The following is a 14,434-nucleotide window of genomic DNA, read 5'->3' as shown; positions in this document are numbered from 1 at the left end:
AAGGCTTACCGTTAGCTACCTCACAGTTGCTCTCTTTATACCACCGTTACATTAATTACACTGCTGGTCACAGTGTTGGGCTCGAGAAACATCTATTTTTTTTCAATTTAAGTAGTCGTTTATGTCGTCAAACAGCCAGCCCTGTCACCTTTCCATGTATTGCAATAAGTTGTGGCGATATGTTTAATAAAAGTAGGTAGAGTACGTTACGTCTCGTTGAAAACAGTTGCTCGTCAGCAGTGCTAATAATTTACTGTCATGTTATGTGACGTCAATTGCTGAGACTTTGTCTTCCACTGTGAAAAAGGAATATCTAGTATATATAAATATATAGTTTGTATGATTGTTAAATATCTCTGGATAGCTGATTTCAACAGTAATTTTATGTCATTAAACTCTTTATGTTGAGCTCCAGTCTATGAGCAACAGTTTGCTAGCTCTGACAGCTAACAAGCTAACAAGCTAACAAGATGAAGGGTTTAAGTCCTTTGTAGGCAAGTCTTCTGGAAGAAAGTGGGCCTTTTATGTCTTAAGCGACAAATGGGACTAACAATGAAGATAAATGTACCATATATTTCACTTAACCTTTAACCATATACTTCATCATAACTATTTTAAGCTCTGATAAACTTAAAGGATAATGCTGGTGTTATTCTGTGTATTTCTTACTGTTAACAAATCACACGAGAACATCAAAACTACAATGTTTCCTACTAAAGACATATATCTGATGTAATCATTTCACAAAAGTACAGTTTCTTAAATACAGTAAATGCATTTGTTGGGGACTATTTTCAACAATGGAGGTCAATGGCTCAGACGAATAAGCTTGGCTACATAGGCTTGTTAGTTGGAGCAATAAAATCGTTGATTATGGTGTTTTCATGGGATTTGTTTACAAGATAAATGTTTGCGGCCTCATTCTAAATGCCTTCCAGAATCTAACTTCAGCAAAAGTAGCCTTTCAACATTAAAATGCCACGTAACTCTCATCACGATGTTTGTGCTCGTGCATATGAGTGCGTGCGCCATGTGGTACGCCTCCAACTGCTCATTTTAATTTTGAATTTGGTCGAACTCCATGATGAATTGCAAACTTCACTGATTGTATGAGAGAGCGGAGAGAAAAAAAAAAGTTTTAAATGAATGCTCAGCAACGGATTCTGCAATTAATTTTGACAGAATTCATTTTTACTTTACCAGGCTGTGGCTGGTGAAGCAAAAGATTAATTTGGAGACACTGATCGTCAAGTTATGTTGGTGCACTCACGCATATGACGCTGCTTGTGTCGGCGTTTATCAATGTTGTTGCCATGCGTGCTTGTGCTGCGGCTTGTAATCCCCGCGTGCTGCACCTCGCGTCTGACACGTGGTCAGCCGTGGTTGGCCCGATAGGCAGGTCTTTATTGTTGATTTGTTGTTGTTGAATTTTCCCTATTAGCGTGTACAGCGTGTATAAACACTAGATGCATCCGCAGAAAAATACCACACGTAAATGCAAAAGAAATGTGTGTTTCCATGGCACAGTCAGGCTCTGCAGTCAGCGATAGGTGGGTGGATAAGTGGATTGGCAGTTGTGTCTAAAACCTGCTTCGGTTCGCCCCCAGGACCTCTGTGAATTAAATGTGAATGCAGCGCTGTTATGCAAAAGCCCTGAAAGGATGGATGGCTGGCATAGAGAAAGGGAGAGTGGAAAAAATGGGTAGAAAGGATGATGGAGAGACAGAAAAAAAACATAATGGTCGACTTGATTTGTTCCCTATAAGACTGGGTTTTGAGAATTCATTGTGCAGAAGTTACGCATTGTTACCACTCCTGTGCTGTTTATGGCTAAGTGTACATTATTCAGCATGCAGGAAAGATTGCTTTTGGTGTGTTGACATCTCATTTCACCCCGACACCCACATCTTTCTCTTTCTCAGCATCTCTTATTTCTCTGTCTGTCTTTCCGTCCTGCTGTCTCTCTTTCTCTCGGCCTCTTACATAAAAGGCACATCAGCATCATGTTTGCAGACTAGTTACTGCCGGCCCAAACACTCAACAGCTGTGTTGGTGACAGAAGTGTTGAGTCGGTTTTAATAATCTGCTCTGAACAGTTGCTACCTCACTGGTTGCTTTACTGGGATGCTTTGAAATTCTCTCATTAGGCATCGGTTTGGTCCAAAACCATTTGCTTTCAGTTTCTCAAGAAATGGCGCGTTCGCCAAAATAAATGAAGCGCTGTTTGTTCAAAGCGACAGCTCGTTATTCACAAGCCTTTGACGAGTTGTGGATATGAAACAGTTTTTTGAACTACATGGTTGCACATGGCTGGAGAAAACACGTCTGCACATTTATCTTTTCTGTTTATTTACAGGCATTCAGAACAGTTTGTGATTTAAACCTTAACGTACTCCCCGAGAAACTATATATGAAAATGCAAAGACTTAATAATTTGATGTAAATTGTCAATCAGGATCTTCATTTGTAGTTTCAGCAACAGCTTGAACCTGTTTAAGTTAGAATGGCTTTTCATGATCACGATCAAATATCCATAAAAAACGTACAGAAACAAACCACACCTGCAACATAATCCACTTCTCTTGTGTCTACCCATATGTTCAGTGTGTTTCAGTCAAAGTATGACGAAATTAATGAGCCGCTTGTCTGTTTTAATACTTTGATTCTGCTGTGAATCTGTTGAAACCAACCAGATGACCGTAAGCTCTTGTTTTTACCAGCCACCCATCATGCATTCAAAATGTGAGTGCTGCTATAAATAGAGATTTGAGATATCACTTGAAGGCCAGTGGTGCAAGTTGTGTAAGAGTTTGATGGAGTTCAGAGCGAGCTGTGGTGTGTGGACCCAATTACAGTCCTCCAAAACACATCGGTGGGAGCTTGAAAATGTGTGTCTTACGTAACAAGTTCTTGCTGCTGCTTCCTGTTGGTTAGGAAGTCTGTAAACCACTCCAGGTACCTGCAGCTGTAGCAGCTTGCTGTGCAGACAGTTGAGGGAAATTGGATTGAAGGCTGAACTGAAGTCCAAAAAGTCCACAAGTGTGCTTTGTTGCACCTGTAACCACACACGACGGTGAAGTAACTGTTAAAATGTGGAAGTTATGTGGTTTATATAGACTCAACTGTTGAAGTTAAGTTCTACTCATACAATTGACAATTTACAGTATAAAAAAAAATCACAAAATCGTCAAAAAGCAGTCCACGGATCATCTCGCTCAATTCCAGCCACAGCTGGTAACTGGCGACCTGGTTTCCTGCCACCTATCTGACACATTTTCCGGTATATGCTGCTCTCCTCTCCACTCCACTCTGTCAAACACACACACACACACACACACATGCACACGCACGCACACAAGCACTCTGGTGGCACAGTACAAGTAAGTCAGACTTAAAAGAAAACACACATGTGACATAGAGGCCAGTTGGGACTAAAATCGAGGCCACTGGGCCAGCGCTGGCGGCGATCATTCCATTTCGTATTAATGAATTGGTAGAAGTGAATCTGCTGGGACACCGAGCTCAATTAAAATCCTTCATCTGAGTGACGAGTGTGTAGCAAAACGGAGCAGCGATAAGAACTTACCCAAAAACCAATTTAATTCACGGATTCCTAAAATGGTCAATTATGTCCTGCGGCAAACGCAGATTGGCGCAGGTGGACACGATGCGTTGATTAGCAACAAAATGTGTCTCAAACGACTTGTGCGCGTGTATGTGTGCGTGTGTGTGTGTGTGTGTGTGCATGTGTGTGTGTTACTCTATTTATAAGGCTGAGTGTTGCCAGTGAACCTGTTGCCCTTGTGTTGTTGGATTAGTTTTAACAACTCCCTCATCAGACCTGAATGTTATTGATCCCCAGGTGTCTCTGCCCCGCCCCCCCCCCCCCCCCCCCCCGCTCTCCCTCTTACACAGTGTGGCACTTTGCTAAAATCATTGCTCTTTATACAGGATGAATAATACAACTGGGTGGGAGTTGGGAGTGACTCATTGGCCATCTGTCACAAAGACAGACACGCAGGAGTGAGTCTATCAATGCAAGCCAAGGCAGTTTTCATCTGTATCATTGAATGTGTATTTGCATGTATCACTGGATTAAGCCGTCAGGGGCCCCCGGGGCTAAAGATTGCTGTCCCCACCCCATCAACCATCTTCTGTGAGTTGTGTATGTATTTAACTTGTCGCCTCCAAGTTCCCATAAAGTACAACACACACAGCAGTACATGGAAATATTTATTTGCCTTGAGACCCAAAAAACAAGCAGTGCTGGATCATTACTCTTTGGCTCCACTTTCTCTGTGTTGTGTTTGTTTGTGGTGATGTAATTAACATTGCTTTATTTAGGAATATACACCATGTGAGCAAAATACAGACAAAAATAATTGCAGTCTTTATTAAACCAGATTATGATACAAATTTTAAATCTCTTAAAACTCTTATACCTGGAGCCGGTTGCTCCAGCATGGTTGTAAATTCAAATTTAGCATTTTAGCCGGGAGGTCTGTAATCTCAAAACTATGAGTCAAATATCAAATGGAAATTTGAAGCTGAAAGTGTTTCCAACCATGTCGGTGACTCTAAAAACTAATTCAGGAGTTACGATTCAAACCTCCAGGTCTCTTGTATTGTGCCAGGTGTTTTCAAGGACACCTCTAATTTTGCTTTCATAAGTGAACTGAACAAACAATAGCTTAAAGTCCCAGCTGGGTTTTCTTTGGGAAAACACACTCAGCCGATTATTCTATGACTAATAGTGAATAAGTGTTTAAAAAAAAAAAAAATCGAATCCTAATTCAACAGAGCAGTATTAATGTTCCAATTCGACGCACAGTTTATGTTTTTTCCATGTTGAATTCAAAGCCATTCATTTGTTGACTCATTATGTTGATTGGGCCGGACATTACCATACGCAGAGCTGTGCTGAAATGGCGAGCAACGTGATGCTGCTGATCACTGTAGTTTTTTGGTGGTGTTCTTAGTGTAGGTGGAGGTGTGTGGGAGAGGCTGCATTCTGTGCATGTGATGAATTCAGCCTCTCCGGAGCCAGTTTGGTACAATACTGTGCAACAGTGCTTCACTTAGAGAGCCAAACGAGGAAGAGATTAGCCTCTCAGTATGAACATTAACTCGCTGCTGGATTGTTACGGAGTTGAATCTGTAGTGGGGCGTGTGTGTGTGTGTGTGTGTGTGTGTGTGTGTGTGTGTGTGTGTGTGTGTGTGTGTGTGTATGTCCTATGAGTTTTATTGTCTCTTTACTGTACCGAGAGCCCTGCTAAAAATGATACATTTATCTGTCAGCATTTATGTAATAATTACATAATATGTATGCTGAGTGAATTTCCACTCCTGCAAAACTGGATTTAGTTTCATGTACAGTAGAGCGCCGACATATTGAAGGTTAAAGACAAATTTGGTTACATACTGCAGATCAATTCAGACGTTTAACCTTTTGTTCAGAGGATCTAAGAGGTCTGGATGTTTTATAATGTGCAAGAAGGTCAAGAATATATTTTGGGGCTCTGCCAGTAACTGGGTTAAACAGGAAACGGGATCATAGTAGTCTGACTTACTGGTGGTGAAGGAATGTGTCAGGTGTTGACTTGTGGTCTATTATTCTTGTTATATTTAAACCAATCTTGTCGTAGAATTGATTGATGAGGCTTCTGTAATCCTGATCTGTTTTGCCACTGAAGTACGATCCGTTCTCACTCTTAAGTCATCAAATGCGGCTGCTTGGTCAGCGGCCCCATGTCACGCTACGACGCTCTACGTGGACGTCATTACGGCCAAAGTATAGCAAGGGAGTCATGTGATAGCATAAAGAGTGAGAAGTCCACTAAGGGAGGATGTTGGGGTGAATGGATGGGTCAAAAAACATGGGACTTTCACCCAGGAGATGGTGTTCGTGTCCCGTATGAAACCAGAAGTCAACGTTGAGGTATTTTAAGTTACTTAGCTGTTAATTGCGTTGTAGTGTTACGTAACATACTTAACGTAAGAAACGTACTTATTTGAACCCAAACCACAATTCAAGTCTTTTGTTTGACTTAACCCTAACAACGTGAACGTTGAATGTAATTTTGAAAAAACAGTGTATGCATGTAAAGAGTGTAAATTGACACGAGCAAAGCTGACGCTACAGGGCAACGTAAAGTGGAGGGCCGCGGACCAAGCTGCCGTATTTGACGGGTTGGGAGTGAGAACGTGTTGGTTGTAGATGGCGGGAAATAATTGCTTCAGTTTGAGTTGAAGATGATGGTAGAAATCTGTGAATTAAAATATAATCTGTGAATTATATGTAGTGGAAGCATGTAGATGTTAAATAAAACCAGGAATTGAACCCTGTGGAGCCCCATATAAAGTCATTTAAACCAGTCTCACACCGTTTTTGAATTTATTCAACAATATTTTGTGGTCTCAAAGATGTAAGATGCAAATAGATACAAACAGCATATCAAGTAAACTGAAGGAATATATGTAAGATATTGGAAGCTGTACGACTAAAATGTTGGTTTGCATGATTGCAGATTGTTTCAGTGAATTTTGTTTCTGCAGGAAACCAATTTCAGAACTAAACAAAAGAAAATGCCCTCGGTGTGTGTGTGTGTGTGTGTGTGTGTGTGTGTGTGTGTGTGTGTGTGTGTGTGTGTGTGTGTGCGTGTGTGTGCAGGGATGAATCATAAGACAAACAGAGAGAATATTTGCTTAAATTTAGACGAAGCCTCCATTGAATCGTTGCACTCAAAGTGCAGCCTTGAAGGAGCTGCTGGCTGCCTCAGAGTCTCTCACTGTGTCATCTCTTTCATGGTCTGACACACTCACTCACTCACTCACTCACTCACTCAGTACATTAACAGGCACACTAAAACCCAATTACCCCTAATGACCACACTGAAGTAAAAGTGATTGTTTGGTGTCCTCATTCGTGCCACAAAATAACAGAAAGCCAAATAGAAAGACTTCATTTGTTTTTATTGCTTGTCGTGTTGATTCATTTACATTCGATTTGATTTGATATTCCACGGCCACTAGCTGTGTGTGTGTGTATACAGTATGTGTGTACAGTAGAAAGGACACTTCTGACACTCGCACCGAATCAAAACATACACTGCAGACTATACAGTAAAGCTACAGTCATTTCAAAGACTGATATGCAATGTATGTACATTAACATGTACATATATACATTATAAATTAGGTTAAAGTCAACTCCAATTTCAACTTTAACCTTCTGACAGACCAGCTGACCAACAAACTGACATTGCTGCCTGTAGAGCCATGTTGGCTAAAAAAAACACCTGATGATGTGATGCCTTCTTGACGTCATCCTGGAGGCTGCAGATGTGCACGTTTAAAGCAGCGTTAGAATGTAGAAGTGTGGCGTTTGAGAGTCATGGCATTCACCAGGTAACGAGGGTCAAAGAAAAGACGTTTTTCAGTTGCATCATGGAAAATAGAAAGTTTTTCAAGCTTGACCCAGAACCAAAAGTCTCTCAACTGTCTAGAAGTGCACCAATAAATCTCTGCAGTACCCTTTGAATATTTGTGATTCTTTATCCACATTTGAGCAACTGTATAAGTATATATCTGGTGTTTTAAATTGCGTTGTTTAAATTGTATCATCAAGATTGGTTTATTTAGAAATGTGCAGCACTATTCAGCCACCAAAAGCTTTCCTCTGTGATCCTTTCAGCATTACCAGCTCAGATTTAAAGCTCACATTTTGATGTGGATTGAAAATGGTACACACGCTGAAATCATGATGACCTTTTAATGTGATTCATTCTTAGATTATCTGCACGTGTCGTACCGTTCAGTATCGACAGTAGACCGGTCCTGATCATGCCGGTGCTGACGGTGAGCGATCACCACTTTGCACAGGTTTATCCGCAGCAGTGTGAACGGGGCCTCACTCATTCACTCGCTCATTCACTCGCTCATTCGGCCTCTCTCCCTCCCACTGCTTTCAGGAGAGATTCTGCGTGGGCTTACTCTTGAGTTTCTTCCATGTGCTTTCCACCCCCTGCTCACACACACACGCACACACACACACACACACACACACACTCCCCAACATTGCCCAAAGATTTTACGAGTTAATAGATTTGTTCGTGTGTCTGTGTGACAGAAAGAAAGAAATTTGTAAAAATCTAGAAATAATTATGATTTCTGGGATCATTTTCACAACCCAGTGAAATGATCACACAGTGCATTAGCAGTGGATATTGGCCAACACTGAAAGCTTTAATGGTTATGGGTCACCAATAACTGGGTTTGCAGGGATATAACAGCACTTTTGTGTAATTTGTTGTAAAATGATCTTCCTCGAATTGAAAGTAACATAAAACCATTTGTTTTGCCAACAGGAAACATTCACATGTGATTTCTGGTGTACGTGCTCGTTGTTTGCCCCTGTTGCTGTTTTTCATTGTTTGTGTGGAGGTGGAGGCACATCAATGTGTGCGTGGGTAGATGTGAGTAGAAATGCCTGCCAGGTGTAGCTGTGCATTCTTTGTCTCTCGCCATACAAGTCTGGTATAGATGCTGTACCGCTCAGTGGCTGCACAGACATCAAATCTGTTTATCATTTCCCCTTTTTTCCTTTAAAATGGACTCATCTCCAAAACTGTCCTTGAGTTACATCTGTTACATTTGTTGCCTTTTACCTGTTTATGTCATTGAATTTGTCAAACAGACAAAAAAACATTCATCTCAAGAAAGGAAAGAGAGGCTTGGCACCAGGTATACAGTAGCTGCTAATGGATGTCCCTGTGGCATTTTCTCTATTTTAACCCACATTTTATGATTTTTTCTTTTCAGGACATTACAAGTAGCTATTAATGTATTAATGTCTTAACACAATGAACTGTCTGCCTAACAATCTAACCATCAGAATTATCTTTGGATCAAGTATACATGATGTGTGTTTGTGTGTGTGTGTGTGTGTGTGTGTGTGTGTGTGTGTGTGTGTGTGTGTGTGTGTGTGTGTGTATGGGTGTGTGTGTGTGTGTGTGTGTGTTGTCCATCAGGATCCTGGCCACTGCTGGCGCCCACATGAACATCCCAGTCGACCTGAGGACCCTGAGGGCTGTGCGAGTGCTGAGACCTCTCAAACTCGTCTCCGGGATCCCCAGTGAGTCTTCGAGGTTAAACACACTGCTACAATGATGCAAATTACAAGTGATTATTCTTTGGGGGTGATTTTTAGGACTTTTTTAGATAGTCCTTTGAATGTGTATGTCAGTGATATTAATACTGCACTGATTGTGTCAGGGTGGCGCTGCCCGTTTGGCAACCTCCGAGTCTGGAAAGTAAAGTCAGTGCAGAAGAGCCTTGAACTTGCATTCTTTCTGCTGGCCATCAGGCGTGACTTCTCTGGTTGCAAAAATAGGTTTATTGCATAGAAATCTATGGGACGATTACCCTACTTCTCACTTGATTTATTACCTCAGTAAACATTGTAAACATGGTCTCAATCACGAGTTTCGAGTCTTCTTCAACACAGTTTGATGTTCATTTTGTAAATTATGGTCCATTTTGAGAAAAATACCATAAAGCAGGGAATGCTTTAGGGCGGGGCTACCTTGTGATTGACAGGTCACTTCCACAGGGTTGTCCGGTCTGGGAGTTGTCCGTGCTGTCGTCTAACAACTTCAACACTTTGACAGTGTGTTTTCAGTTCTTGAAAGTAAATTGTAACCTTTGCTGTTGCCTAGAAAGTATTCTACGTTCAGTTAGCTCCACCCTCTCGTATCACTTCTGGTTTCAAAAAGCAAAGATGGCAACGGACAAAATACCGAAGACAAGGCTTCAAAACGTCCACAACTCAATAGGCGACATCACGGTGACTACGTCCACTTCTGATACACAGTCTATGACGACTCCACTGCAACCTTTGTGTTTGTGCATAATTTCAAAGTTACTTTTGAGGCCCTTTTGAGTTTAAATCCTTTAAATTCAGCATTAATATCGGAGACTAAACCCTCCGTTGTATTTGCCACATTCAGAAGTTACTGTGGGCAGCAAGTCATTGGCACCTTTCTTTAATAGAAACCTGTGAAAAACAGCTCACACGTGCAGAAACATGCCGAAAAGCACGTGGATGGCAGTTTTTTCCCATTCTTGACAGACAATTACTGTGTTTGTAGTAACAAGACTGTTTTCAGTTTTGTTCATGTTGAGGCAGTGAAATAGAAAAGGAAAAAATACTGGCAGAGTTGGAGCCTCCTGAATGTGTTTCTCTTTAATCTCTTAAATTGAGTTCTGGGAGAACAGGACTACCTTTTGTAGATTCAACTGCCATCACTGTGATGTTGCAAACTCGTGTTGGGAAAAACACGAGAAGTGTTTTCTACAAAAGGGAGGGGGCTACTGACAAACACATCAATGCAACGAAAAATACTGCGGTGTTCTTGAACAGGATGTCTTTTTCTTTGTCAATGCTTCAAGGCCTGCAGATTGTGCTGAAGTCCATCATGAAGGCCATGATCCCGCTGCTCCAGATCGGCCTTCTCTTGTTCTTCGCCATCCTCATGTTTGCCATAATCGGTCTGGAGTTCTACAGCGGGAAGCTTCACCACACCTGCCTGCCATCTGACGACATCCTTGGTACGATTATTTAGTGCTCATCATACTTCAGTGTCAATTCAATCAAATCAGGAGTAGAGGCAAAGCCTAAGCTTTGGCGACTTCATCAGGTCAGTGACAAGATTGGTTTAACGATAACATGAAATAGTATTCGTTTTTTGTCTACATTTTTGTCTACATCTACATTTCTTGTTAAAATAGTGTGAAAGTAAATAGTTCGACACTCGAATGAAAGCGTTGGGTTTCGTCCAAAGTTATTGTGAGTGTTTTTCCAATGCCTCCTAAAATACTTGATGATAATGTCCTTATTTTTCTGGGTCAATTGAGTTTTTCTGGTAAATAACTAAACGTAGATGAGGTGGAATCAAAAGACATTCCCGAAGTTTGAAGGAGGACTTATGTGACGCTACTTTAAACGCTAATCTAAAAGCCATGTTTTAGTATGTGTCTGGCTTGACCACCTCGCCATCTGTGCGCACCTCCTGTTCTTTTCTCACAATACCAAAGCCTTCAGAAGAATATTGTCACGCTTTGTTTTTGGATTACGAATCAATTCACTTTGATAGCTTTACCAGCAGGTTCACCAAATGTGTGGTTTGCTCAGTGTTCTCAGACTGTGTGAACATCTTTGTTTAAGACTCTGAGGCCTTCCTCGATTACAGTAGCAGTGAGCTCAGAGGTATTATTAGAGTTGTTGCTGGCTAATTTAGATACTGCTTAATTAGTCAACAACTACTCTGTAATCACGCGTGACACCATAGCATTTACTGTCATCGCCCTGCACCACTCAAAGATGGATTCAGATATAAAACCTGTGTAAACAGTATTTAAGACAAGACAAATATTTACATATATTCCTTTATTATCTAATGGTCCCCCAAAATTCTAAGTTAAAAAAATGTGTTTTACATGTGTTTTAAGATGTGTAAAAAATATTTATACCTGCTGCTTCTACCACATTGAAAGATATGCAAATATTGTTTCTCTACGGGATGCAAGACAATTTTACATTTCACTCTTTGGTAAGTTGCGTACTGGACCTGCTCATACAAGTTAACCTCAGATTGAAGGTGAGCTGAAAGATTAAAGCAGATTCAAGTGAAATCAGATGTTGGTGTCAAACTCTGCACATCAATCTGCACAGTGAGGCTCGAACACCCAAGTGAAGAAACAACAAGCAAAGCAGGTTTTTGAGCGGATGGGGGCTTTACAATAGAACAGCCATCTACGCAGAAAGCATGATGTGCAATTAAGGGCTTATTTAGTTGTTTAGTAAAAGCACACGCAAACAATGACGAGACATTGAAACAGTATCTGGTCATACAGTGTGCAAACAATGTGAGTTAAGTGTTTGAATGCAGCAATAGTTCCCTAAAGCTCGTTCGTCAACGCGTTGTAGCTTGTTTGTTTGTTCCGTACTAAAACTGAAGTGTTAAAAAGACAAGTTTGCTATTTAAACAAGCGAGATCTATAATAAATGTGACAAACAGCAGGACATGACAGTGATGTATATCACAGGCATCGTGACAGCTCACGACCGTAACAGACTCGTAACTATATGCTTCTTCTCTTTTCTAGACAATGAGACTGTCGACTCGTCAGAGTTGGCGTTCGCCTGCGGAGTGAGGACGTGTCCAGAGAGCTACGACTGCAACGGCACCTGGATCGGACCCAACGACGGCATCACGCAGTTCGACAACATCCTGTTCGCCGTGCTCACCGTCTTCCAGTGTATCACCATGGAGGGATGGACGGCCGTGCTCTACAACGTGAGCCTCGCTTCTGCTGAAACGAATGAGCCGCGAAGCGTAGCGGTTGTTGTGTGATGACGTGAACGTTCTGGGTTTCAGACCAACGATGCCTTGGGTATGACATGGAACTGGATGTACTTCATCCCTCTCATCATCATTGGCTCGTTCTTCGTGCTGAACCTGGTGTTGGGAGTCCTGTCGGGGTGAGTGTGACTCTTCCAATGTGTTTGAACACTGGTGTTTCTGTCTGTGTGATGCATTGTGTTCTTAATGCGTCCCTCTTCAGAGAATTTGCCAAAGAGAGGGAGCGGGTGGAGAACAGGCGGGCCTTCATGAAGCTACGCCGCCAGCAGCAGGCGGAAAGAGAACTGAACGGCTACCGAGCCTGGATAGACAGGGCAGGTACTGGGCAGCACTTCACATCCGCAGACACACACTTCATAATGCACTTCTGTGTTTTCATGAAAAGGTTTTGCTCATAACAGAAAAAAAAACTGATATTTAAAGCAAAAGTCATTCCAAAAATGTTTACATTGTGCCGAAGTCTGAGCAATAAAAAGAAAGAAAATTGTCAAACTATTCCTTTAAACTCAGCAGAAACTTCATTGCGGTATTCATTTTGTGAGACATGCTGCCAAAAATAACTTGCAAAAGATACATTTAGAAGAGTCAAGCTGTATCGATGTAGGTTTATAATAATTAAGCAGCTAAATGGTCTCTTTTGCAGCTGATTTTGTAAAGCGGTCTCTCTGCAACAGTCACACACACACACACTTTTTGGATCTACAGTAGAGTAGCTCTGTTAAGTTGCACACACACACACACACACATACACACACACACACACACAGTGGTGTAATGGCAAATCTACATTGCTGGTCTCCCACGCAAGTAGAAGGTGAGAAAAAGGTGATACTGACTCACTGACTTAAATTTGTGTGCACACGCATCGGTGTGTGTTTCCGTGCGTGTGTGAGAGCGGCGGTGCATATTTATGTGTGCATGGATGTGGGTGAGTGTGGGAAGAGAGCGAATTTGCGAGAATGTAAGAGAGAATAAGAGCTGCTGCTCTAAAGAAGGTCATGCCGGCCTCACATCGGTGTTCACATCACTTTGGCCTCTGTTCCTGTAAATGTTTGCAGACATCCGATAGAACACAACCCTGCAATGTTTATTTCCACGTCTGATGATCTGAATTGTGGCTTAATGAAAACAAATACTGTGTTTAACATCCAGTCTTTTATTGTATTACAGAGGAGGTAATGCTGGCAGAGGAGAATAAAAGTTCTGGCAGATCGCCGTTAGATGGTAAGTTCACACACTTTAGACTAATCACGCCCGACTGTACACGTCGGTCTGTGTTTGTTACGTGACAAAATGTACTCTGTCTGTTCTGTGTCTTCTTTCAATCTGTACATCGAAACATGTGAAACGTACTTCCGGTCAGCGGTTTGTCCTCCTCAGTACTGTAAGTCATTGTGCAAGCTGCAGATAGCCATGGCAACAATACCAATGCTTGATTTAACGTCACCAGTTCCGCCTCAGTGGTGAAACTAAAGACCCTCTTGAATATGCACCTCGTTACATGTACATGTTGGCAATTTAACATGTCTGCCTCGTGTCTGAATAGATCAACTGCAATCTGACGAGATGCACTTCGTGTTGTTGAAAGCGCTGTGACACATTTATCACTTAGTTATCTACTCGTGTGCAAGAAGAAAGTTAAATCAAGTGATTAAATGTCCTCTTGCAGTGGGGAGGACAAGAGATTCAAAAATCCTAACAAAAAAAGAAAACAATCAGACCAGCAGTCTCCAGTTTTATATTTCAAACTTTCATTCATGCCAACTGTATGGATGAAATCCTGCAAAACCGCTTTCCATTCAGCACATGAACAAATAGGAATTAAAAAAAGGTCCCAGCGGATATTATAAAAAAGACACTTTAAATGAAATTAAAGTTATAAACTAAATGAATTATAAAATTGATGACTGAGAAGTGGGGCCGAGCGTCCCTAGAACCTTCTTCATTAATTGATTTTTTTATTACTTCAGAAATCAGCGGCAAAATTAGTTTTTAAATTCTCCACTGAATCC

The 14,434-nt window shown here is 41.4% G+C and overlaps 1 protein-coding gene across 1 annotated transcript in view; it reads left to right on the top strand.

Annotated features, from left to right (window-relative positions):
- LOC306789313 (voltage-dependent R-type calcium channel subunit alpha-1E-like) overlaps window positions 1-14,434 on the top strand; it is a gene marked incomplete at both ends in the record, with an annotated part of 45,480 nt that overhangs the window by 11,290 nt on the left and 19,756 nt on the right. Inside the window, 6 exons of the mRNA XM_079285202.1 lie at window positions 9,030-9,133; window positions 10,450-10,608; window positions 12,166-12,356; window positions 12,438-12,541; window positions 12,625-12,740; window positions 13,593-13,646. Coding sequence (XP_079141328.1) covers window positions 9,030-9,133; window positions 10,450-10,608; window positions 12,166-12,356; window positions 12,438-12,541; window positions 12,625-12,740; window positions 13,593-13,646 — 728 coding nt within the window. The remainder of the gene's footprint in view (window positions 1-9,029; window positions 9,134-10,449; window positions 10,609-12,165; window positions 12,357-12,437; window positions 12,542-12,624; window positions 12,741-13,592; window positions 13,647-14,434) is intronic.

Source organism: Melanostigma gelatinosum, assembly GCF_949748355.1.
Source record: "Melanostigma gelatinosum genome assembly, chromosome: 15".
Classification (NCBI taxonomy): Eukaryota; Metazoa; Chordata; class Actinopteri; order Perciformes; family Zoarcidae; genus Melanostigma; species Melanostigma gelatinosum.
The sequence above is the reverse complement of the archived record's forward strand: the minus strand, read 5'-3'. Positions and strand labels throughout refer to the sequence as shown.